Here is a 27,873-nt window from a genome sequence, read left to right on the forward strand (position 1 = left end):
ATATACATATAGCTTCTATCGATCTATCGATCTATCTATCTATCTACATATAGCTTTTATTTATCTATCTATCTATCTATCTATCTATCTATCTATATATAGCTTTTATCTATCTATCTATCTACATATAGCTTCTATCTATGTATCACATGTGAATCTGGTGTATCCACCATCTACCATCTATCGATCTAAATATCTATTTAACTGTCTAACTATCCCATAGCTGTTTCTGTCTAATCTACCTATTATCTATCTACCTATCTAGTCTCATCTCTATGTATATAGCTTTCTATCCATCTGTCTATCCATCTAAGCTCTGTAAGAACATCCTATAGAAGAACATATGTCCCAGATTTGCATTGCCATCCATATCTGAGCTTATATAATTCTCATTGATGATGTTTCGACTCTACATTAGAGGTGGCCCTGGCTTCTCTGTAGGGCGGTGTTCATTGCTCCCTCTATAACAATTTAGGATTCCCCCATATGTAGGTGTAGAGAATGACATTGAGTTAATAACAGTTCTCATCCCTTGTGGGTTTTCCCTGACTGAGCATCTCCTTTTTTTGACAGTTGTGGAGCAGCTGAAGACATGGAGGAATTCTCCAGGGTGCTGAATCAGGAAGCCAGTGGCTAGGCACTAATGAGCAGCCCTTGACAAAGGGGGAGTGAAATGCTTATCTTGGCTCTTTCTCTCATCCAGCAGCAAGCCATTGGTTGGGAGTCCTCTACACGTGACCTACTTTGGTACTGGCTTTGAGCCTCTAATGAATTATAGATGAGGAGGAGCTGAGATGCAGATTTGACATCAGAAGTAGACTCACATACACACACACAGAGCATCCCCAGGAGCAGAGTGAGCATGCTGCAAGGAGAGATGCAGTAGGATAAGGCATCCAGGCTGTCCCTTTAATTTCACAGCTTCAGCATTCCTTCCCCTCTTTGCAGACTTGCAAGCTTTCCATATCATTTCTACAGTAAGTCAGGAAGATGAGGGAAGCCTTTGTGATAGAGTGTCTGATCACTGGCATGGCTTTGCTGTGTGTCAGTATCTCTGCCTCTACTGATAACAGACCTGTTCTCACTGGACATTTTTTGGTGGACTTTCATGAAGGAGGAGAACAAGAAGCTAAACAACTTGCCAAGGAATATGGCTTTGGTGGGGTCAGAAAGGTAACAATGTCTTCTCCCTGTTTCCTTTACATCATGTTCTGCATGCACTGTACAATTACTGAGATGAGCTGTGCTTGGCTGAAAGGTAGAAATACAGTGCATGGAATTATTTGACAGTTTTGCTGAAGAAAATGGGATCTGGGCAACTTCACTGTCATTGAAAGACGGTGAGATCTTCGTATTACTGTGCATATGGGATGGGAATCATATTGAGGTCATCCAAAGCACAGTTCACACCATGCAAAGTTTAGATCAGCTTGGTGTTACCTTTCTACAGAAGACTGAAATGTGTATGTTTGCAAATGATCCAGACACCACATAGGAAACCCCACTGTAAATGATTTACAGTAGTTACCTAATAATCCATGATGCTGTACAGACACTGAGATAGGTGTTGGCAGTGAGAGTAGGGAGTGTGAAATAGCAGAGCCTGGGGTAATATTCCAAAGAAATGTATATATCATTATTTACAAAAATATATTACATTGTAGCAATGGAATAGATTATGTCATCTGCTACCATTTACACTTTAATTGTATGTATATATATATATATATATATATATATATATATATACAGCAATGGAATCAATTATGTTATTAGCTACCATTTACACTATATATATATATATATATATATATATATATAACAAAAATATATTACATTGTAGCAATGGAATAGATTATGTCATTGACTACCATTTACACTATATATATATATATATATATATATATATATATATATAGTAGCCAATGACATAATCTATTCCATTGCTACGATGCTTCTAAGTAGATACTGCCTCAAGTGTATAAGTATATATATATACTCTTACACTTGAGGCAGTATCTACTTACTTAGAAACATACAGACTAGTGCTGAGTGCTGGAATCCGCACAATGTATATATACTCAAGACAATCTCCTCCTGTACTGTGATTGAGGGCACAGTGGCTACTTTCTGTGTAATGAACTGCATGTGGTGTACTTGTATGGTTAATGGCAGCCGGGTGGCTCAGTGGTTAGCACTGGTGCCTGGCAGTGCGGGGGTCCTAGGTTCAGATCTGACTAAAGACAACATCTGCATGAAGTTTGTATGTTCTCCTCGTGTTTGCTTGGGTTTCCTCCAGGTTCTCTGGTTTCCTTTTGCACTCAAAGCACATACTGGTAGGGAATTTAGATTGTGAGCTCCAAGGGGAACAGCAAGTGATGATAATGTCCGTAAGGTGCAGCTAGAGTAAATAAAGTAAATAACATATCATGTTGCTGAACTACAACTCCCCCAATTCTGCACATTACAAGAGTTGCAGTTTGGCAGAGCTACCCTCAAGAGTTTAGTACTTAAAGGCTTAGCATCTTCCATGCTATTCATCTCTTTTTTCCACAATGTATTGACAATGCAGTCTATTAGGTGCCTTGACCTTCAATAAGCCACATTGAATTATCGCTCCAACATGTTTTTGTTGGACAGACATGTGTATGTATTTTGGATAATCCTTTGCTCTTTATGAGAAAACTGATGGTTAGAGTTTGCCAGAACTGATCATTGGCAGATGAAGACATTCAGGCAGCTTTAGTGGAACACCATACACGGGGCTACTTGCCAAACTGGATTGTCTCTACTGTAGACAGACGCTGGATTTTAAAAAAGGGGATATTTTTTGTCTGTCATTAGCTCAGCACTGTGCATTTTATAGGTTGTGGATATTTTGCATTTAAAGCCTTTGGTGAGGACACAAGAGAGATCTACTGTAATAAAATACAAGGTCTCTTCATTCCAATAACCCATTTAAAGTGAATAAAAAAAATGGAATAAATGCAAAATTCCACATGAAAATCGTTTGAAAAACTTTTTTTAATAGAATTTTTTTTTATTAAAAAATAATGGAAGTAATAACACTAATAATAAGTATAATAACAGTATTGATGAACTAGTAAAGTGACTGCAATGTCTTTATCATTACTTCAGTCTTCCCGAGCTAATAGCAGGGTAGGTCATAATCTTCAGCGCCAACAAGTAGCAGAAAATCTTTTAAAAGCTAGTCCATTGAATTGATTGATGATAAAGCTGTCAGGAATGTCATTGAACTGGATTAAATGGTAAAGTGTGTATATATATACAGAGAAATATTTTTTTTTGCTCACAATTCGCACACCTGACTTAGACTATATATATATATATATATATATATATATATAAATAGTCTAAGTCAGGTGTGCAAATTGTGAGCAAAAAAATTGAAACTACCGGTAGATTTTATTTTAATTATTCCCGTGTGACTCCATTACATATAATTTAATTTTTGTTATATTGGTGATATTCTGATGGTAAATAGAAGAAAAAAATGGAATACATCAATCTAGTCTCTCCTGCAGATGCCCATTTTATTAGATATCTCAGGCATGTGGGTTTCCATTTCGGTCTCTTTGACACGATTAAATCAGTCCTCAGTTTTCTCTCCATGTTAATATTTATGCACTGAATTGATTCAGTAAAATAAACCACATGGACAGGAAGACAATGGAGCGGGTCCTAATGGAAATATTTGTCTCACATCACACGCAGGCTACCTTTAATACACATGCTATTTATTTAGCTTTATTTATTTTGCACTAGGCACATCATATTCTGTGGAGTACATTATGTTTTTGTGTGTTCTTCACCGTCATTGTTTTCTAAAAGAACGCTTCAGATAGATTGCTTTTAACTCTTTAACAGTGGTCCATGACATAATATTAAATGACATTGTGTGATTTTTTTTATTTCTATAGTCAATATTACCAACTTTGCAAGATGGTAGCATTTACCCAGTAACCACTTTCTATGTTGCTTCTGAGCCCTTGCGATAGATTGTTACTGCTATTGTACATGTGTTGAGAGACATCATGGTTCCAACTTCAGCCATCTGCAACTTCAAGACTATTGACATGTTTAGGTCATTTTTTTTCACCCCATTGCTTGTATTTGGCTAAAAACAACTTTTTAAATAAGCTTTTATCACAGTTTTTGAGCCTTTGGCTTCTGCAACCTTCATGCATTTATTTATTTGATGCACTTATACAGCGCTGCTATATTCCACAGAACTTTACAGACATTAGCATCAAGCTGTCCCCAATGGGTCTAACAATCTAATCCAGCATGTCTTTAGAGTGGTAGGAAACCCACGCAAACACGAGGAGAACATACAAACTCCTTGGGATTAGAACCTAGGACCCCAACCACAGTGCCACTCCAGCAAGATGAGAAGTGCTGGTTTTTAGTTTCTCAACCAATACCTCTTGTAGAAATTCAAACTTCTGCACTTTACAATCTTTTTAAATTGAAATAAACTCATAGACAAGTGACAATATGAACGATTTCGGTCAGGCGAGCTTCCTCAGATCGTCTGTACAAAATAATAGATAGAACATAAAGCATAAATTCTTATGAGACCCATCAAATTTGTATCTAGAACATAGAATATAGGTCACTACACAATTATTAAACAGCTGCGAGTTAGATATAGAACTATGTACAGAGGAACATAATGGTAACACACAAAGAATCATAATTCTCTTTCCAATGGCAGGCTCACGGCAGCATTATACGGAATCTGGCTTTCCAAAAATGTTGCAGGTCAAGGATATATGTGTAGATCACAGGTGATAAATATATACATAGAGACAATGCAATATACTAGAGTATAATATACTATAAAATCCAAAGGTATATAACTTGAATAATGGATCTAATGTGAGGTATACACTACATACTGTACTTTGCTGTGCAAAAGGTACTGTATAGATGCAGCCGAGCTAAACAAGATGGTTAGCACGTTAAAGTAAAGAATGGCAAAAAAATGTTAACTGACTTTTTCAATGGATTTCATTGGCTTTTGTCACGAGATAACTGAGATAACACTGTGACATGGGTTATCAAAGTCAATTTTAGCTTGGGTACATCTGTATACCTAAATGGGTATGTAGAAATAGAAGTATCAGACATCTAGTGGATGGTAAGCATATATTACATAGAGGAATCCAGGCTATTCCGCATCAGTCCAGCAAGAGACCATGTAGGACAGTGGAGTAAAGAGGAGGTACAGTAAGACGCAGATAAATGGAAAATCAAGGTTTACTGATTGCCTACACATAAAAATGGTGGCTGTAGGTACTGTAAAACAATATAATCGCCTGAGCAGATATGTGCGAGGGTAACAAGAGGCTTTCCATATTTAAAGAGGACCTTTCACCGATTATGACAATGTGAACTAAGTATACAGACATGGAGAGCGGCGCCCGGGGATCTCACTGCACTTACTATTATCCCCGGGCGCCGCTCCGTTCTCCTGCTATGCCCTCGGGTATCTTCGGTCACAAAGTTATGGTAGGCGGAGTCTGCCCTTGTTCTGCTGTAGCGCTGGCCAATCGCATTGCAGAGCTCACAGCCTGGGATAAAATAACCTCTGTGAGCTCTGCGCTGCGATTGGCCAGCGCTACAGCAAAACAAGGGCAGACTCCGCCTACCATAACTTCGTGACCGAAGATACCGGAGGGCATAGCAGGAGAACGGAGCGGAGCCCAGGGATAATAGTAAGTGCAGTGAGATCCCCGGGCGCCACTCTCCATGTCTGTATAGTTAGTTCACATTGTCATAATCGGTGAAAGGTCCTCTTTAAATATGGAAAGCCTCTTGTTACCCTCGCACATATCTGCTCAGGCGATTATATTGTTTTACAGTACCTACAGCCACCATTTTTATGTGTAGGCAATCAGTAAACCTTGATTTTCCATTTATCTGCGTCTTACTGTACCTCCTCTTTACTCCACTGTCCTACATGGTCTCTTGCTGGACTGATGCGGAATAGCCTGGATTCCTCTATGTAATATATGCTTACCATCCACTATATATCACTGACATATTCCGCAGTGATTTACAGACATTAGCTTCACTCTGCCCCCAATGGGTCTCATAATCTAAGTTCCCTATCAGTATGTCTTTGGAGTGTGGGAGGAAACCCACAAAAACACGTGGGGGAACATACTTGGTCAGATTCAAACCAAGAACCCAAGTGCTGCAATGCACCAGTGCTAACCACCGAGCCACTGTGCTACCTGTTACAATTTGATATTATAGTTTATTATTTATTATAGTGTTTTTAGTGTTTTATAGGTTTCAGCTATATATAAAAGACAACTAAGTTTGTGTCTGTCATACACGGCCCTTTTTTTGTATCACGCTGCCTTCACACATGCTGTTTTTGGTGCAGTTTTTTTTAGCCAAAGTCAGGAGTCTATTCATCACTTCTGTGTCTGGAAGAAAAAGCTGTCAAACACTACAAAAAAATAATAAAGGCTGTATTAGTGAAGACAATCTTATTTTGATTTTGTTAAGTTGAAGAATTCTTCTGTAATATATTGTAGGTTAATCTGTACGTCCATAGAAATATCTAAAATTAAAAAGTATGATATATAGTTAGTAAATAAGCTAAAAGAAATAGTATATTATATAATAATTATAATACTCTGATCACACTAGTATCTTTTCTTCATCATGCTGCAGTAATAGGCATGGTAAACCCACTTTCCAAGGCCTAACGCACACAAATGTATGTTTTTCACAGTGAATCCACAAAATACAGATGACGTCTGTGTTACATCTGTATTTCTTTTGTGACCTATTGACTTCAATGAGCCCATAATTTGCATTTTGCAGCTGAGAATAAGACGTGTTCTATCATTTGTCGAATAGACATACGGATGATCCGTGTGCTCTCTGCATCCATATGTCCGGATGCGATTTGTAGACCGCAAAATTCATATGGTCGTGTGCATGAGTCCTTATGGATCCCAGTAAATACTGATGTTATACTGTAGGGTGCTTGTCATAAGGACTTGTTATAGGGTCAATTAAAGGGCTTGTCAAATGTCATAAAAAGCCTCTTATTGTTTTGCCAATGTAAAATAAATAAACTCACTAAAATACTTAAATTTAAAAAAACGGCAAAGATCGCCTGATCTTCTGCCATAAGTTGTGAAGTTCTGACACAAGCTGTGGGGGCACGGAGCTTCCTCTTCTGTGTTGGTGACTTAATGAAGTTATAGGCTGTCTGGCCCAGTGCTGTAGCTAATCCAGCCTCCCTTCTCTGTCACAGCTAATATGGAAACCTAATAGGGCACTGGCTTAGCTAATGAACTGAGCCAGTGAGCATAAATTAAAATTACCTTCATTCAGGGCAATATGATACAGTAGAAAACCATCAAATCTTTTCTTTGATTCAAGTTCCTGACCCAGCCTCAGTGTTCTTGCTGCTTTCACTTCTTCTACAACCTAACATAGACATCAGGAAGAATCAGTAAAATTTTGTTGTTGGTAGCAACCAGGATTTCCCCCTTCTACTGGCTGTCCATAAAGGCAAGCGGTAGTGAGTGGACTTGTTCAAATTCCATTGAATGTGATACAGCCGAATCAGTCGGGTGATTCCATTTGGAATCAATTCGACCTGAATCGAAATGCTCTAGTTGCCCTGAAAGGTTGTGGATGACCTTCTGTGGTCTCCAGGGATTACTAATATATACTCATCTCAAGCTCTTTAATGCCAAGCCAGCCTAGTAATCACAAACTGACTACACGTATATGACCATGATGAATGCATGGCTACTGGTGGTAACAAATAGCCTGTTTAAAAACAAACTCCACTGTAGGATTTTTTTTAAAAGTCACAAACAAGGTCCAGAACAGAAGGTCCAAACATATATATATTTTATTTTTTTTGGCATCAAATTTGATTGTGTTTCTTTATCTTTCCTGTCCTCTAATCGTAAAAATGACTACCATTTTGAGATATTTGTCTGAATCAAATCAACAACAATTTGGACTTGATCCGAATTTTTGGAAAATTCTGGTAGCATTTGATTAATTTAGAGTCGATGTGCTCATCTCTAGTGCACAGTCATCTATGCCGCAAGGGGGATAGTTTTTTTTCCAGTTGTTCCCATTCATGATAGGGTTGGCACTGGCAGCCATGTCCTGTCACGACAGGACAGGGCACCTTCTGACACCTATATGCATTCTGTTAGCATATGTGAGTGATAATTTATGATCCCCTGAGATGCCACCACCTCTGTGTCTTCTGCTCATAACAGAGTCCAATAGCATCAAAGAATAGCACTGCAGACTGTTCCATTTTTGCAGTCAAAGATACCAAAAGCCTGATTGAAACCGGATACTGCTAATGAGAACAGAGTTTACAAGCCTCAAAATGTTCTCAAATTACAATTTGAAAAGATTCTTTTTTTTTACAAGATATAAGAGAGATTAGAAATAAAATCTGACTCTGTAACTAGTGCGCTGGTTCATTTGGATAAACAGTAAGAATGTTTTTCCAGTTAAATTAATGTTGTTTTCTAAGATTATGAAGATGGTATGTACTGCTACACATGAGAGACTTTCTATAATTCCTTTCACACAGTATGTAGTAAAAGCAAAAACAGAATTTATATGTAGCAAATAAAACCAGACGTTAAAATAAAACTCCACTTCTATACTGTTTTTCCAGAACATTAACTGTATATAGTAAATTTTGTATGTTCCGTTGTAAATATACAACCAAGATGATTTCATATTCTGTTTATTACATTTGCAATATTTTCTCTGCAGTGACCATTCACCTTGAAGCTCGACTGCATTCACTGTCAGTTCCTACTGTGTATGATGAATACAGTCCTTTCCCGTCACGTCTTCCTTACCATCGATGATAGAAAATAAAAATTGTCTCTGTAGATTATGCATCTAAAACATAGTCAGTTGTAAGTTCTGTATTTTTCCCAAATAATGCACCAGCGCTGTAACTAGAAATAGAAAAGTCTAAAAAGGCACCCTCTTTTTGTTGGCATTAAACATGACTTTTGTAATGCCAAAAGCAACATAACCATGGCTGGCGTCAGCACCCAGAAAGGTATAGTGAATGACAGCACCCAATGCTGCTCTTTACTCTGCCTTTTTGTGTCCTGTGTAGTAACTGCACAGGCTACTGCTGTGTTTTCTTACCTCTTGTGTAGATTCTCCTCTGACACATACATTGGCTGTGGGGTCATGCCAGTGCTCTGCGAATGCATGGTGGATGACTCAGTATACTTTATTTCTTAGCCTCGCCATACAATCTGTCTTTGCAGGGTTTCAGACTAAGAACCTACTGCACTAAGACTAAGGCTACATCATACAAAAAATTGTCATTCGGCAGCAAATTTCCAGAACCACTGCAGTCCATGGTTCTATTCATATGTTAAATGTTTAAAAATAAGACATGTCCTATTTCTGTTTTCAATGCCCAACAGCCCCGATACAACTGAATGGGGGGGGGGGGGGTAGATTGTGTTTTTTCGTTAAGACTGTCGAGTGAATGTAGCCAAACTATTTCTTTTTTTTTCTAAGAGAGGATCTTCTCTGCCTAAGAACGTCACTAGAGGAAATCATAGGGGGACGTTTTGAAGTTAGTTTTACTTGAGTTAACATTGATGTAATTTGTGCATCTTTAAGCATAACACTTTTGTCTACAAACTGCCTGCTAAACTTGGTAGAAAACTGGTGCAAATCAAATTATAAATTCTCCCATAATATCCTAGCATATAAATTGCCAGTACATTGTAGGAAAACATTTTTAAATAAAGGTAATTTTTCCCCTTAAGTTTACTAAAAAGTACAAAAATTACAATTAATAAGCATCACACTTTGCATAGCTCATGCACAATAAATAAATATTTGAAGAAAGAAAATATATTTACACACAAAAAGCCTTAAAAAATGAACCCTCAGTATCAGCTAAACTAAAGTGCAAAGTATGAGGGATCCCATGGTCTTCACCTTTGACAAGGGTTTGTATTCTGTGGATGAAAATACCCAGGTTGCAGAGTTCAAAGTAACTAACAACCAGTGACAGCTGTAGACAATGGTCATAGTCAAAGTCAAATTTGATGGTGTGGGATGCATTTTCAGGGAGAAAATAAACATTTAGAGGGTTATTTATCAAACAGAAATACGCCTATATTAGGCGTATTTCTGGTGCAGATTGCAGCGCAAACATCCTTTGCACCGCAATCTGCAACTTTTCCCCGGTCTCGCCAGGTCTAAAAAAGGGTGTGAGCCAGGTTTGTCTCATTTACCATTGCCTATGCTTGTTTTAGGCGTAGAAAATAGTCTAAATGTAAGACAGCTAAGAAGCTGTCTTACATTTAGAAATGGCGCGGGATCCGCCAAAGTTATGGAGAGGCCAGCGCCGCTACATAACTTCAGAGGATCCACCACCAGTGCAGGGCCTTACTAAGACCGGCGTCTAAAATGCTGGTCTTAATAAACATGCCCCATAGAATAGAAAAAAAATGGATCAAGAACACAAATCAGGAGAACATGCCAACCAAAATAACAAACCACGAAATGAAACAAGTCCCAATAAAACTGAAATAATGATAAAGAAATAATGACTAGAAGCTGAACAAAAGTGACTAGAATATTAAATAGATGTCCTGGCAACATTTTCAGATATAGACCAACTCAGCCAGGGTCAAAAAAAGGAGGACTTGGAAGCAACCAAAAGAGCACATGTTACCCCTTACAAACTCTCCTGGAAGGCTCCTGGAAAAAATATAGTCCTCCAAGACTCATGGAAGAGTTGGCAAATCTTCTGGGTCTGGGTGCCAAGAAAATCTTCTATCATCCCCCAGTGAACTGTCCTAATTGTGTGTTGTGTCAGGATTTGTGTTATTAGGAGTAGTCCAACTTTGAGTGGTGGGTCTATGGCAAAAGGAGGAGTGACTGGTGAAAGTCATATCAGTAATGGGGCAGATATAGTAAAAGGTTCATGGTATATGAAAATTGGTGGGCCTACAACAACTTTTGCCCTCTCAGATTTTCAGTCTGGAACGTTGGCAGGTGTGTTACTAAAACAGTGGTGTACCTCTTAAACTGAAAAAAAAAAAACATTTCACAGTAGCAGCACAGCAGGCAGGAGGAGATAGACTAGGCATGTGTAAGGCAAGGTTAGTATCAAGTATTAAGTGGACAGTAGTTGGAAGGTACCATGGGGAGCAGAAAGGCTCTGTTCATACTTAGCTATAACCTGGCAAACAGTGCATTGGCCTGTTGTATACTTTTTATACTATAGGAGTCATGTAATAGTAAAATTATTTATATACAAGGTTACATTTTAATTTGTATTTGATCCAGCCCACTGGTGATCAATTGATGACCTCCTACTTCTCAATAACAATTGCACCTGTAGGCTACATTACAATACTACTAGAAGTTTGAAACAGAAAGGCAAAATTTCTATACGCATGTTAATATCTCTACATTACCAACACATGCTCGCCTAGTATTGATCTTGTGGTAATGTATGGCAAGCCCAATTAGCTACTAAAACAAAGAAACCTATAATAGCTTGTTCTTATGTTATTCTAGGTAGCAGCACAGTGTTCTTAAGAGGTTATTCGTATGTAGCATAACCACAAACCAGTCATCACATTGTGGCTGCATAATGGACCCATAGTTTTGCAATTTGGTGGTGTTTAATTGTATTATAAAACGCTGGTTCCTTTAGGAGTACCCACACTCTAAGAAAGATTTGAACTAGATTTTTGAATGCTGGTCAGGATTTATGTCCTGGTTATAGATGTTAACTATAGGAACAGGTTGACATTATTGCAGTCTAACAATGTCTGCTTGGATGTTGCAATTCCAGTTCACCTCAAAGGTGTTCAGTGCGTTTGAGGTTGTGCACTCCAACACTTAAGTGGCCAAATCATATTGTATGGGCATGCACAAAAACAAATGAAGATCCATTCATTTGGGGCTTTATGCAAGAAATTCCATATATAACAAGTTGTTGCAAAAAGATTACAAAAGTCCTCCACCTTTTGGACAACTTTGGTTTCCTTACTCAAGATACTGCCATGATTAAGGACACTAAAGTTGTCCAAAATATGTATGTGTTTTTTGCATCTTTTTGCAACTACTTGTTATGTATGGAATTTCTTGATTAAAACGCCAAATTAAGGGATCCTGACTAGAGATGGCCTTGCGGCTCGCCCGGCGGTCGTTTCGCAGTGAATTTTGCGCCTTCGCGATTTGTCGAACATACGAACATATGGCGATGTCTGCCGGCACCATATTCTTTTGCACTCTGCGCCGAAATTGTACCCATGACACATCCATCAGGTGGGACAGGACTGCCAATTGAGACGTTTCAGCACATGGATACACCCCCACCCTATTACAGAACCCGATCTGACAGCCATTTTACATTCTGTGTTTTGCCAGTGTAAGGAGAGGTTACTTTGTGGAGCAGGGGCAGGCTGTTAGAGACACCAAACGCTAGCTAATAGGGCCACAAAAGTCTTTTTAAGGGCTGGTATAGGTGTGCTATCGATAGGTGTGATATACTGAGGGGTGTGATATACTTATAATATACTTTCTAACATAAAAAGTATATTATAGTGCATTTGTATTGTGCAGCAGTTGTGTGTGGTTCTGTTGTGATACTGTAGCTATACAGAGGGACAAACGCTATTGGAACAACTAATTGCAATGGGTGTGATATACCTGTTGCCCCCCAAAAAAAAATGATTGAGGGGTGTGATATAACTTCCTCCACAAAATACTGATTGGGGGCTACAATATCCCTGTTGTGCCCAAATAAACAGGGTGGTGTGATATACCTGCTTCCACCAAATATTGATTGAGGGGTGTGATATACCTGCTTCAACAAAATATTGATTAAAATGTTTGATATACCTGCTTCCACCAAATATTGACTGAGGCCTGCGATATACCTGCTTCCACAAAATACTGACTAAGGGAATTAATATACCTGATTCCACAAAATAATGATTGAGGCCTGCAAGGTACCTGCTTCAACAAAATACTGATTAAGGAGATTGATATACCTGCTTCCACAAAATATTGATTGAGGCCTACGATATACCTGCTTCCACAAAATACTGATTAAAGGGATTAATATACCTGCTTCCGCCAAATATTGACTGAGGCCTGCGATATACCTGCTTCCACAAAATACTGATTAAGGGGATTGATATACCTGCTTCCACAAAATACTGATTGAGGGCTACGATATACCTGCTTCCACAAAATACTGATTAAGGGTATTGATATACCTGCTTCCATCAAATATTGACTGAGGCCTGCGATATACCTGCTTCCACAAAATGCTGATTAAGGGGATTGATATTCCTGATTCCACAAAATAATGATTGAGGCTTGCAAGATACCTGGTTCCACAAAATACTGATTAAGGCGTTTAATATACCTGCTTCCACAAAATATTGATTGAGGCCTACGATATACCTGCTTCCACAAAATACTGATTGAGGGCTGCGATATACCTGCTTCCACAAAATACTGATTAAGGGTATTGATATAGCTGTTTCCACCAAATATTGATTGAGGCCTGCGATATACCTGCTTCCACAAATACTGCTCTTCTCTAGGGACTTAGGCACAGGGTCATTTTGAAAATGAAAGGCAGAGGAAGAGGCAGGCTGTTCTGCAGGGGTGGTAGGGGTCAGACAGGTGCGTGTGATTACTTCAAAGGACGCACCAGATTTGGTTGAGTGGGTCATTCAGCCTTCCGCTTCTGCACCCTCCTCATCCTCTGTATCTTCACCCTCCTCACTCTCTGCTGTATGCACACCCAAAGACACCACCACCATAGCCCCTTCACTTGAGTCAGAGGAATTATTTTCCCATCAATTCCCAGACCTTACCAATGCGCAGCCATTCTTGACATCGGATGAGGAAGAGAAGGTAGCAACGGCCGCCACCCAGCCATCTGACGACAGTACCCAGAACAGCCCAAGGAGAGAGGTCTCCACTGTTGCTGCCTACTCTGAGATCTCAAATGTCAGTGGTGGTGAAGGTGACGATGATGACGTGTCAATGGACATCATGTGGGTGCTTACAAAAGAGGAATAGGAGGGGGGTTAGGAGGGGGAGACGGAGCAACAGAGAGGGAGGAGAAGGAGGAGAATCAGGCAGAGCTCGCAGGGCACAGGTGGCAAAAAACTGACTGCAAATGTATCTGGAGCGGGCCATCCACCATGCATGGTCACATCTGGCGCTCCCAGGACGCTGGCACATGGCTCCACAGTGTTGACTTTTTTAACATGTTATCTGCTGACAATAGTGTTGCAGCCTGTGCTGTCAACGCATAAGTCGCGGTAAGCCCAACACTCACTTAGGGACGACCGCCTTAAGAAGGCACCTGGCCTCTCATTACCGAGACCAGTGGGAACAACACCGTCAGAACTTACAAAGCCACACTCCCGGTGCTCCGCGTCCTGCCTCTTCTCCTTCTCCTCCCATTTGTCCTTCACTGCATGTTCCACCGTGCCATTGTCAAGTTCATCTGGTAGAAGGCAGGCTTTCGTGGCTCAAATGTTCGAACGTAAAAAGTTGATGACGCCGGATAAACCTCTTGCCCAACGGCTGACCGCTGGTTTGTCGGAACTGCTAGCCCGCCAACTACTGCCATATAAACTCGGAGGTATTTAAAAAATGTGTTGCCATTGGCACACCGCAATAGAAGGTCCCCAGAAGGAAATATGTTTTCCAGAAGGGCATCCCAGAGCTATATGGCCACATTCAGCGGCACGTGAATATATCTCTGGCACACAGGGTTGGTGCCAAGATATATCTGACACAGACATGTGGTCTAGCAAACACAGGCAGGGAAGGGACATAACTTTTACTGCCCACTGGGTAAACCTTCTTACTGCTGTCAAGCATGTAACCGGTGGCTCCCGTGTGGATTTGGTGTTACCACCACGGATTGCATGCAGGCCTAACTCTTCTTCTCCTCCTCCTACTCCATCCTCTGTGTCCTCCTCGGCGGACGCCTCCTTTTCCACTGCAACTGCCTCTTCCGCTGCGCCCCCCAACCTCCCCAGAACCTATTTGACATGCCAGGTGAGAAATTGCCAGGCTGTGCTGTGGCTGTTGTGCCTGGAAGCCAAGCGCCACACAGGTCCTGCACTGCTTTCAGATCTGTGGTCACAGGTCGATCAGTGGCTAACCCGCTCAATTTGTTAGTTGGTAAAGTGGTGTTCGACAACGGTGCCAATCTCCTGAGTGTGCTGAAACAGGGCAAAATGACACACGTGCCATTTTAGAAGATCTTACACGGCCGTGGATCACCTTGCTGACGTTCAGCAGGGAAACCACCTGCCCGTCAGACGTCTGATTTGTGACAGCCCGACGCGCTGGAACTCCACCTTGTATATGCTTGATAGGCTTCTCCAGCAGCAAAGTGCCGTTAACCACTACCCATACAAGCTCTGCAGCAGGACAGGTTCTGGGGAGCTTGGTTTCTTTTCACCATGCCAGTGGCTGCTCATGCGCGATGCATGCAGACCTCTGTGGCCATTTAATGAGATCCCGAAACTGGTCAGTCGCAGCCAGGGAGCCTTCAGTCACATTGTACCTTGCTCCTTCTTTCTGGAGCGTGTATTGCATCGTGTCATTGATTAAACCGTCGAGAAGGAGGAGCTGGAAGATGAGGAAGTAGCAACGCTAAATGAATTCCCGGGGGGGCTACTCCATCTGAGACAAGTCAGCAGGAGTCTGAAGAGGGGTCAGAAGAAAATGGTGGATGGGGAGAGGAGGAGGAGCAAGAAGAGTAGTCTTTAAGGGGGACTTTAAACTTTTCTGGGATCCCTGGTGTTATCCGTGGCTCGGGGGAGAAGACCGAGGATGACATTCTCCTGGGGGATGAGCAGCAGCCAAGGTGCTCCACCACTTCCAATTTAGTGCAAATAGGGGCCTTCATGCTCCAGTGTTTGAAGAGGGACCCCCGTATAAAAAGCATAAATGGCATGGACCAGTACTGGGTGGCAATGTACTTAGACCACCGTGACAACACACAAAATGGCTGACATGTTACCAGCATCACAGAGGGCTGGCAGAATGCAGCATTTCCAGGCCTTGCTGCGAGAGATGCTTCATTCTTCTGTTGCGGGCGCTGGCAGAGAAATTTCCACCCACAACGAAACAGGTATGGGTATCAATCCTACCGCACCTGCAAGAAGAGGGCGGTTTGAAGATGTGTTGGTCACTTCAGATATTAGATCATTCTTTCAGGCAACCCATTGATAGCCGCCCTCCGGATCAAGCCTCAGGGAACGCCTAGACCGATAGGTGTCCGACTACATCGGGTTAACGGCCAATGTGGATGCTCTGAGAAGCAAGGAACCCCTGGACTACTGGGTATGCATGCTGGACCTGTGGTCAGAGCTGGCATAATTTGCCATGGAACTCTTGGCTTGCCCCTCGTCGAGAGTCATGTCCGAAAGTTTGGACTACTTCACACTTCTAAAAATGAATGAGGCATGGATCTCTGAGGAATTCAACACCTGTGATGACCACATGTATTTAAATTTCCTTATGCCAGCCACACATATTCGCCACCACCAGTGGCGTATGTATCACGAGGGAAACAAGGCATTTGCCTAGGGCGGCACTTGCCAATGGGGCGGCAAAATGCCTTGTTTGCCCCTTGTCCCATCAGTCTTATCTGCCTCCGGTATACTCAGAAGATCCAATGGTATATTCTAACCCCCAGGCGTTCCCATGGTGACGGGGACGCTTGCCTGGGGGTTAGAATATACCATCGGATCTGAGTTTTCACGCTCTTAGTGAGAGCGTGAAAACACAAATCCGATGGTATATTCTAACCCCCAGGCGTTCCCATGGTGACAGGGACGCTTGCCTGGGGGTTAGAATATACAGGGCTCCGCCTCTCACAGGAAAACATTTAAAAACGAATCAGTAACCTTTACTTTATTCATTGGTGATGTCTTTACTGTATACCTTACTCTGTCTTTCAGCTCCGGTAACAGCAGGCAGTACCGGCGGGCGACGCTCACTCACTGACGTCACGCGCCTGCGCCGCCTAGTGGGAGGAGCAGGCGCGTGACGTCAGTGAGTGAGCGCCGCCCGCCTGCACTGCCTGCTGTTACCAGAGCTGAAAGACAGAGTAAGGTATACAGTAAAGACATCACCAATGAATAAAGTTAAGGTTACTGATTTGTTTTTAAATGTTCTCCTGTGAGCGTCAGGAGGAGGGGGGGAAGGAGGAATCTGTGGATGGCACTGTTTAGGGGAGGGGGGGAGGAATCTGTGGATGTCACCGTTTAGGGGAGGGGGGAGGAATCTGTGGATGGCACCGTTTAGGGGAGGGGGGGGATCTGTGGATGGCACCGTTTAGGGGAGGGGGGGAATCTGTGGATGGCACCGTTTAGGGGAGGGGGGATCTGTGGATGGCACCGTTTAGGGGAGGGGGGGGATCTGTGGATGGCACCGTTTAGGGGAGGGGGGGATCTGTGGATGGCACCGTTTAGGGGAGGGGGGGATCTGTGGATGGCACCGTTTAGGGGAGGGGGGGGATCTGTGGATGGCACTGTTTAGGGGAGGGGGGGATCTGTGGATTTCACCGTTTAGGGGAGGGGGGGAGGAATCTGTGGATGGCACCGTTTAGGGGAGGGGGGGAGGAATCTGTGGATGGCACCGTTTAGGGGAGGGGGGGAATCTGTGGATGGCACCGTTTAGGGGAGGGGGGATCTGTGGATGGCACTGTTTAGGGGAGGGGGGGATCTGTGGATGGCACCGTTTAGGGGAGGGGGGGGATCTGTGGATGGTACCATTTAGGGGAGGGGGGATCTGTGGATGGCACTGTTTAGGGGAGGGGGGATCTGTGGATGGCACTATTTAGGGAGGGGGATCTGTGGATGGCATTATTTAGGGAAGGGGGATCTGTGGATGGTACTATTCAGGGGGGAGATCTGTGGATGGCACTATTTAGGGAAGGGGGATCTGTGGATGGCACTATTTAGGGGGGAGATCTGTGGATGGCACTATTTAGGGGGGGGGGGGATCTGTGGATGGACACTATTTAGGGGGGAGATCTGTGGATGGCACTGTTTAGGGGGGAGATCTGTGGATGGCACTATTTAGGGGAGGGGGATCTGTGGATGGCACTGTTTAGGGGAGGGGGATCCATGGATGGCACTATTTAGGGGAGGGGGATCCATGGATGGCACTATTTAGGGGAGGGGGATGGGATCTGTGGATGGCACTGTTTAGGGGGGATCTGTGGATGGCACATAGGAAGGGGTGGGGTTTAGAGAGAAAGGGGTTTGGCCTTGACAGGAAGGGGTGGGTCAAATTTATATTAGGGGGGGTGCCCGAGTTTAGTCTCGCCTAGGGCAGCACAAAACCAAGATACACCACTGGCCACCACTCAGAACAAAGAATGGTCCTTGTCTTATGTATATACAGCGGCATAAAATACCTTTTCTGTCAGGTGAATGCCTAATTTTTCGGGCCTGTACTGGCCTACAGTAAATTTTTTATCCAGTGACCGCCTAATGCACCTCCAGCCTTATCATTACAAGCTCTTTTCTGTCAGGTGAATGCCTAATTTTTGGATCCTGTAGTTGCCGACAGTAAAATTTGTATCCAGTGACCGCCTAATGTACCTCTAGCCATATCATCAAGAGTTCTTTTCTGTCAGGTGAATGCCTAATTTTTGTGGCCTGTACTGGCCTACAGTAAAAATTTTAGCCAGTGACCGCCTAATGTACCTCCAGCCACATAATCACAAGTTCTTTTCTGTCAGGTGAATGCCTAATTTTGGGGGCCTGTACTCCCGTGGGCTACAGTAAAATTTTTATCCAGTGACTGCCTAATGTACCTCCAGACACATCATCACAAGTTCTTTTCTGTCAGGTGAATGCCTAATTTTGGGGGCCTGTACTCCAGTGGGCTATAGTAAAATTTTTATCCAGTGACTGCCTAATGTGCCTCCAGCCACATCAATACAAGTTCTTTTCTGTCACGGTGAATGTCTAATGTTTGGGGCCTGTACTCCCGTGGCCTAAAATAAAAAGTTTCTAGGCTCCAGCAGGGAACAATTTTCAGAGTTTACCTTAACGACTCACAAAAAAGGCCCCTGATTAAAATACATATTTTTTGTGGCAATGTGCTAATGATCCCCCTCTGGTATGTCACTGTCGATGTTGTGAGACTATTTGTGCACTTCTAGTAGGTATTTGGTTGCTGCAAATATGAGCTGATGGTTTTTCAGGTATGCCTGCCTAAAGTCAATGGTGACCGCCGCAAATGCACGGTACGCGAACATTTGATCTCAAATGCGTGTTTGCAAACTGTTCCGGCCGATGTTCATCCATCATTAATCCTGAGATGCTGGACTTGACTTGGAAGGTGAAATTAGTGTCTGGGGTTTTCAGTCACAGGGATGACAATCAGGAATTTATCAAAGGCATGTTTGTGGGAGTGTATCATGGAATGAACAAAATAGATTTCTGAGGACATCAGAAGAGTTGTTGATGCTCATCAGAATGGAAAAGGTCACAGAACCAGTTACCATCTCTATAAAGTTTAGACTCCACCAATCCACAGTCAGATTATGTACAAATGGAGGAAATTCAAGGTAATTATTACCCTCCCCAGCAATGGATGACCAACAAACATCATGACAAAAGCATGTAAAAGTCTTCAAGGTTACACAGGAACCCAAGGTAACCGCTAAGCAACTAAAGGCCTTTCTCACAATAAATAATGTTAATATTCATAAGTCTGCCATCAGGAGGAAACTGAACAACAGTGTGCATGGCAGAATTGCAAGGGGAAAGCTGCTGCTCTCTAAAAAAAAAACATTGTTGCCACCTTTAGTTTGCATAAAATCACATGGACAAGCCGAAAGACTATTGGAACAATGTTTTGTGGACGTATGAGACCAAAATAGAATTTTTGGTTTGGATGAGAAGCGTTATGTTTGTAGAAAGGAAAACACTGGATTTCAGCATAATGATCTCATAACATCAGTGATGGCCGCATAATGGTTGAGTCTGTTTTGCTGCATATGGACCAGGATGGCTTGCCATCATTGATGGAACAATGAATTCTGAAATATATCCTCAATTTCTGAAGGAAAATGTCTGGACATTTGTTTGTGAACTGAATCTCAAGAGAAGGTGGGTCATGCAGAAAGACAATGACCCTAAGCTCACAAGTCGTTCTACTAAAGAATGGTTAAAGAACAATACATGTTTTGGAATGGCCAAGTAAAAGCCCTGACCTTAATCCAATAAAAATGTTGTGGAAGGACCTGAAACAAGCCGTTCATGGGATAAATCCCACCAAACAAAACAAGTTAAGGCTTTTTGTACAGATGAATGACATAAAATTCCTCTCAGTTATTGTGCAGGACTAAGGCCTCTTTCACACTTTCCGGCGTGTACTCCACTTGCCGGAATTACACGCCGGATCCGGAAAAACGCAAGTGAACTGAAAGCATTTGAAGACGGATCCGTCTTCAAAATGCGTTCAGTGTTACTATGGCAGCCAGGACGCTATTAAAGTCCTGGTTGCCATAGTAGTAGTGGGGAGCGGGGGAGCGGTATACTTACAGTCCGTGCGGCTCCTGGGGCGCTGCCAGAATGACGTCAGAGCGCCCCATGCGCATGGATGACGTGCCATGCGATCACGTCATCCATGCGTGTGGGGCGCCCTGACGTCACTCTGAAGCGCCCCGGGAGCCGCACCGATGGTAAGTATGCTGCTCCCCCGCTCCCCACTACACTTTACCATGGATCCGGCAATGCGCCGAAACAACGTTTAGCTTAAGGCCAGATCCGGATTAATGCCTTTCAATGGGCATTAATTCCGGATCCGGCCTTGCGGCACGTGTTCAGGATTTTTGGCCGGAGCAAAAAGCGCAGCATGCTGCGGTATTGTCTCCGGCCAAAAAATGTTCCAGTCCTGAACTGAAGACATCCTGATGCATCCTGAACGGATTTCACTCCATTCAGAATGCATTAGGATAAAACTGATCAGGATTCTTCTGGCATAGAGCCCCAACGGAACTCTATGCCGGAAGAAAAGAACGCAGGTGTGAAAGAGCCCTAAGCAACAATTTCTGAAAATGTAAAAGTTGCAGTTATTGCTGCACAAGGGGGTCATACCAGATATTGAATGCAAAGGTTCACATACTTTTGCAAATCACAGTCAAGTGATCATTTCCAACAATAAATAAATGACTAAGTCCAATAGTTTTGACTCATTTGTTTGATTTGGTTATCTAAATCTACTTTCACGACTTGTGCAAAATCTGATGTAGTTTTAGGCCAAAATTATGCAAGGTTCACAAACTTTAAAGCACTACTTTATCTGCCTGAGAAATAACTGCTTACTGAGTTTTGGCAGCAGTTGTGACCTAAGTTGTCTTCTCAATTTCCTTTTTACAGTCGTGTTTGACTAGTATTACTAAGGTTCATTGTAATGAGAATCCTGTAGCGATTTAGATTCTCTATAAATGCTCCTATTCCTAATGCTCTGAGACTGTAGCATCCAACTACTTGCGCTGCTATAAAATACATTTAGACATGTCCCCCCCTAAAGCGATCTGTGATGAGATCCAAAGCATGACCTATTGTTTTACCAGAGTCGCATGCTTTTCAAAGCCTAGGGCCAATGCAAAGCATGAGTGTTACGTTTCAGCAGATTTCCCTTGTAATAAAATAAACTTGAATGATACAGATTGTAAACAACATTTATTGCAGATGTAAAAATGGATGTAGCCTGTTAGCAGCAAAACTACTGAGTTTAAAACGGTGGTTGATTTTGACATTGATGGTCTATCGTTAATATAGGTCATCTATATCTGATTTGTGGGGGTCTCCCTAGGCCTGTGACATCATGTTCATCAGTCACATGCGCTAAGCACAGGTCAGACCCATTCAAGTAAATGGGGCCGAGCTGGAATACAAAGTACAGATGGTATTCAGTGGAAAGTGCTTGGTAAACTGCGAGGAGGGCATGACACTCACAAGGGAGCCACTGCCTCCTCAAACAGCTGATCAACCATGGTATCCCCGCGTGATATTGGATCCCCACAATCTGATATTGATGACCTATTCGAAGGATAGATAATCAATAGATATTTAATATTCAACAACCAATTAAATGACATTAAATATGTTGCATGTTATCAATAATTGTAAGATTTAGTCCACTCCATAGATTATCCATAGGAACAACATTACTTGTTTATAGTGTTGATCACGAATATTCGAATTTCAAATTTTTATCGTGAATATAGGTATTTCAAAAATTCAGGAATATTTCTAATAGTTATATATATTCGCAATTTCGAATATTCAAATTATTTTTTCAATTTTTTTTATTTAAATCAGTACACATGATCCCTTCCTGCTTCTAGCTTGTAGGCCAATAAGAAGGCTGCAATATACTTGACTTTAGGAGTAGTAGTGTTTGCAAATTTTTCTCTATATTTGTTTTTTCGAATATTCGCTATATTGCTATATATTCTTGTTTTAGAATATTACAAATATTCGAAAAACGAAGTTATAGCAATATAGCGAATATTTGGAAAAAACTAATATCGAGCAATTTAGCTAATATAGTGCTATAATCTTCTTTCTCTAATAGTTGTCACTTTTTTCTCATCTGAAGTTCAGATTGGAAAAAAATTACAACTATAAAAAAAAAGATTATAGCACTATATTAGCTAAATTGCTCTATATTTGTTTTTTTTCCGAATATTCGCTATATTGCTATATATTCTTGATTTAGAATATTCTGAATATTCGAAAAAACTAAGTTATAGCAATATAACGAAAATTAGAAAAAAATCGAATATAGAGCAATTTAGCTAATATAGTGCTATAATCTTCTTTCTCTAATAGTTGTAAGTTGAAAAATTGGCAATAAAAATTTGAATACGAAAATTCTAATTACGAAAATTTGCATATTACACAATCATTACCTTGACAATTTTTCGAGTAAAAAAATCGTGAATTTTCGAATATTCGACGAATATTCTAAAAACTATTCGCGAAATATCGCGAATTCGAATATGACCCCTGCCGCTCATCACTATTCATCAACTTCGCTAATTCTAGCAATCATATAGGAAAGTTTACTATAGAGACAGCTAAGTTTAATTCGCTATGCGATTATATTAATTTGCTTTTTTTTATAAATAGAATAATTACGGTATAATAATTATCAGGTATTATAATTATTCTATTTTTTTTTTAAAAGCAGTCATATAATCGCATAGCGAATTAAACTTAGCTGTCTCTATAGTAAACTTTCCTATATGATTGCTAGAATTAGCAAAGTTGATGAATAGGTAGCTAAAACGAAGATGCAGAATACTTCGTTATCTTCGTTTTGTGGAATATGACGAATACATTCGTCATATTCGCTAATTCTACCAAGCCAACCATAGTAAACCAGGTCCAAGTTGAAATCGCAATTCGATTAATTCAAGTTATAATAATCGAATTGCGATTTCAACTTGGACCTGCTATATTCCATATTAGGCTGGAATTAACGAATATGGAATATAGCAGTGCTAAGTTGAAATCGAAAGTCTATTATTATAACTTGAATTAATAGCATTGCTATTTCAATAGGATAGTAGCCTTTAAGTTAAAATCGCAATACGCGATTATTTAAATCGCATATTAATCGCGATAACTAGAATAATGACGAATATTCGATTTCGACGAATATAAAATGAATATTCTATTGAATATTCGCGAATTTTGTCGAAATCGAATATGGCACCTGCGGCTCATCACTAATAGTAAAGTGTAATGTTTGGGACCCTCTAAAGGCTTTCCAGGGGTATATGTGGTGGAGCCCCTAGCAATCAGAAATTGCTTATCCTCTTAATAGGGGGTAAATGTCTTTTATAGGATAACCACTTTACACATGGCTATATGCTGAGTGAAATTTTCATGCAGTGATTCAATATAATTAGCGTAACCATTTATGACTCACTTTATACATATATCCTAACTGTTGCTGCTTTATGCAAATGTATAATCTACTATAAATTACTATGTTTATGCTATTTTGTGAATTATGTAGATATTTACAATAAGTACATAACATACATGCAAAATAAAATAAATGCAAAAAAAATAAATACATGCAAAAAAAAAAAATCTTCTGAATCAAATATGCTCCAATTTCCCCAAAAAAATGGGTCTATAACACTCTAAGGTCTCCTAGAACTCATATTTTGTCTCTCAAAAACCAGAGAAAAATAGTCCTAGAACTTACAAGAAAAAGAGAGAGAGAGAGAGAACGTATTTGTATACCTTTAGGTTTCTGGGGAAATTATGCAAATGAGCTTTTCTTCCAAAAACAACATTCAGGGATCACCTCCACAGTATGAGAATGAGCAATCACTATTGTAATAACGATCTGCTGCCCAGAAATGATAATTTACTTGCCTGCATGAATGATAGTTTCACCTGATGAACGAGCACTTTGCTTGTTCATCGGTTGACCGGCTGCACCTTTTTAGACGGGTAGATTGTCGGAAATGAGAGTTTGCAAGAACGTTCATCCCCGTTAATCTGCTTGACTATCGGGCTATGTAAACCCACCATAAGACCATCTGATACTAGTAGATGTAAGACGTGCTAATTTGCTTTAATGTGCATTGATCAGCTGGCAGAGGTGTGTGTCAGTCAGTTGCCGAATGGGTGCAGTAGTAATTTTACTAGGCAGATTCTCGGTTGTTGTGACACCTATACATGGTAGGAGTGGTGCAAGAAGCAGTGATGAGACCAGGTTATTTGCAATAACTTCACTGTACTTTACTGCAGCAGTCAGTGGATAAGTCACACAGGCACAGTGTACATCAAATGCAGTTTCCATAGTTGGTATATTCAATTCCCAAGACTGTGTGAGAAAGATGGAGGGGTGAATCCCTTTTTTGCAATCCTTCCAAACCAACCAAAGCATCCTTTATCAGTTGAAGTATCTTTAATGGAACATAATCTCTGAACAGGAGTGCTTTCCTGTCCTTTAGGTTTGTTGGGAGGCCTGAAGCTTGGTCCCACCACATGCAGAGATTTCTGTAACCTCAGTTTAGGCAGTTACCTTCTTTGGCAAAACTCTGCAATCCTCTTTATGGTTTGCGAAACTCTCTGCTGCTTTCAGTAACTCTGCTTTGTAATGCACAGGGAAGGGAGATTCCCTGTGACTTTACTGTATACTGCTCTCTTAGGAATTTGCATTTGTACCAAATTTGTGATGTGTTTCCACCATTTTTAGTGTATTTTGCTCCATGCAGGGCGGTTCATATCTACAAAATTGAAACCAGACATTTTGTCGGCGGAGCTACATTTTCAAACAGATTTATCATTGCTGCTTTTCCCAAAAAGTTAAGTTACTCCAGTGCCCTAGTGTTGAACAAACTGACAGAACCTTTGTAATAAACATGATTAGACTTTAGACTGAAAAATCCTTAGGTAATTTGTGCGATAATGGCTTACAACATTTTGTAAATGTGTCACACAAAAACAAGGCATCCATGACAGGCAATCCAAAAAATTATATCAACAAGTCGCATCTTAATGCCTCCTTAGATAGGCAATGTCAAGATCTATCGTATTTATTACAGTAGCTTATACTGGATGCAAATCTGATGCCTGGCTAGAAATGTTTTACTAACTTTATATCACATATTGGTTGGGTTACTTTGCAGCAGAACTTTTTGGTAAAATGTTGGGGAATTTTTAAGGCAGAATGTCTCATTTTAGGCTTTGCTCTCTTTGATTCTCATCCAGACCCATTTTCTGCTAAGCAATTCCTCCTGGTCAGCTAGGTGCAACGGGTTTTTAAATAAATAGTGTCAAAAATGCCCCAAATTGTGCCAAATTCTGGTGATCACAATAGTAAATGTGGGCCATAGTACCAAATGTGCATGCCTTTATGCAATTTATGTGAAAATTGGCCATAAAACTATGTAGATGTGCACCTCTACCTTATGTATGGTTATTATAAAAGAATAACTGCAAAACACAGTGTCAGCTTTGCACCCAAATTAACAAAGGAATATACGGTACCTGCATAGGGCACGTAACCTTACATTAACTATGTACATGATCAGTAAAGAACACAGTGTAGATGGTGACTATCTCTTCAATCTATTAAGGACTTTCAATCAGACTTTATCTTAAGCGATCTTCAGAAAAAAGCGGACAACTGAGATTAATAATTGAGATACATCTCCAGAAACCACTTGATTAGTACATGCTGCAAAGTGTCTTACATGGTGTAGAGTAGAGACTGCTAATAGATATGTCTGTGTTTTCTATAATGAGAAAGCTGTGTTGGAAAGCATTGGAGAGGGTGGAGTAAGAAGCCGGACCCACCATATAAAAATATAGAAATCTAATTAGGGGTATGTTACCACATGGCATAAATGCAGATCCGTACCAGATCTGCAGTGTTGTACAGTAGAGATGAGCGAATTTTTCAAAAACTTGATCGCTCGTTCGCCAAATTTTTCAGAAAAAAGTTGGTTTGATCCGGATATATTTGCGGTGAATTACGCAAAAAAAACAGCTATTTCCTGGCTGCTGAGAGCCTTTATAGTGGTGTAGAACACTGTGCCTTGCAGTAACACGCATAGGGAGTATGCTTTGGTAGAGAAATAATACTGTGAGTCGGTATGACATGCAGATGACAGGCGTTACTGCACACTTCAATTATTTGGGCAGTCACAGGGCCAAAACTGACCAAATAACTCAAGTATGAACTCAGCCTTACAGGTCGATGTTAGCGTCAAGAAGAAGCACACTCCTTTTACACCTTCGCCAGCTGATTCCACATAGATGTCTACAGAACCTGTTCTATTAAACGCTTATACAAGTAGAGCCCCCCAACAGAGTGGAGAGGGTGTCAGCAGTAAGTTAGTGTTGACGTCATTGATTAATTTGCCCTTCTTCTGATCTGTCAGAACAATTACCCACAAAAAACGGATCCTGTCTGTGGAGTATACGCCTTCACTCAGTCAGCATTTGCTCAATAATCCATCAGTATTGCTAATGCAAAAAGAAAATATAGGAGTGGATAAAAAACAGATGACACGTAAATGGAATATTTGCATGTCTTCTATGTTTTGTACCCACTCCTGCTTTTGGCTACCAAATCATAAGCCAATTCTGATGGGATCATACAGGTCTTACAGCTGCTATACAGACAGGATCCGATGTGCGTCTCATTTTTCCTTCCTTCTGACAGATCAGAAGAAAGGTCAAATAAATCATGATTCTCAGCCAGGCCGAAAAGCTAAATAGTGGCCCAGTCATGAAGTGGGGAGGGTGAGAACAGCATGAGAATTCCACAGAGTGGACTTATGACATATTGATGAGGTGGAAGCAGGATCAGGATACCACAGTGTGGCAAGATTACATAGTGTGGATATGGCAGCAGAATCAGGAGACCAAAGAGTGGCAAGGTGACATAGTGTGGAGATGGCAGCAGCAGCAGTAGGATACTACGAGTGACAAGGTGACATAGTGTGGAGATGGAAGAAGCAGCAGGAGGATACCACAGAGTGGCAAGGTGATATTGTGTGGAGATGGCAGTAGCAGCATCAGCACCACGTTTCTAGTCCACTGACCAGCCATTGTTACCAGCATCTGTTCCAGGACATGAAGTAGTGGAATGACGTCATTCAGCCCGTAGTCCTGGGGAGAAATCCAGGATTTGATTTCTTGACGAAGGACACGGAGCAGTTCCTTTCCTGTGTGACTCCGTTTGCCCAGGAAACGAGGTGCAGAACAGTGTGACACCACCATGCCC

General features: G+C 41.2%; 1 protein-coding gene across 2 annotated transcripts in view; it reads left to right on the top strand.

Annotated features, from left to right (window-relative positions):
- The first annotated feature begins 970 nt into the window (after window positions 1–970).
- The window catches only part of PCSK2 (proprotein convertase subtilisin/kexin type 2), a 256,020-nt gene continuing 229,117 nt past the window's right edge, over window positions 971–27,873 (top strand). For both annotated transcript variants that reach the window (XM_044291434.1, XM_044291435.1), the window contains exon 1: window positions 971–1,173. In XM_044291434.1, the coding sequence (XP_044147369.1) occupies window positions 991–1,173 (183 nt within the window). In that variant the 5' untranslated portion in view covers window positions 971–990. The remainder of the gene's footprint in view (window positions 1,174–27,873) is intronic.

This window comes from Bufo gargarizans, chromosome 4, assembly GCF_014858855.1.
Source record: "Bufo gargarizans isolate SCDJY-AF-19 chromosome 4, ASM1485885v1, whole genome shotgun sequence".
NCBI classification, from domain to species: domain Eukaryota; kingdom Metazoa; phylum Chordata; class Amphibia; order Anura; family Bufonidae; genus Bufo; species Bufo gargarizans.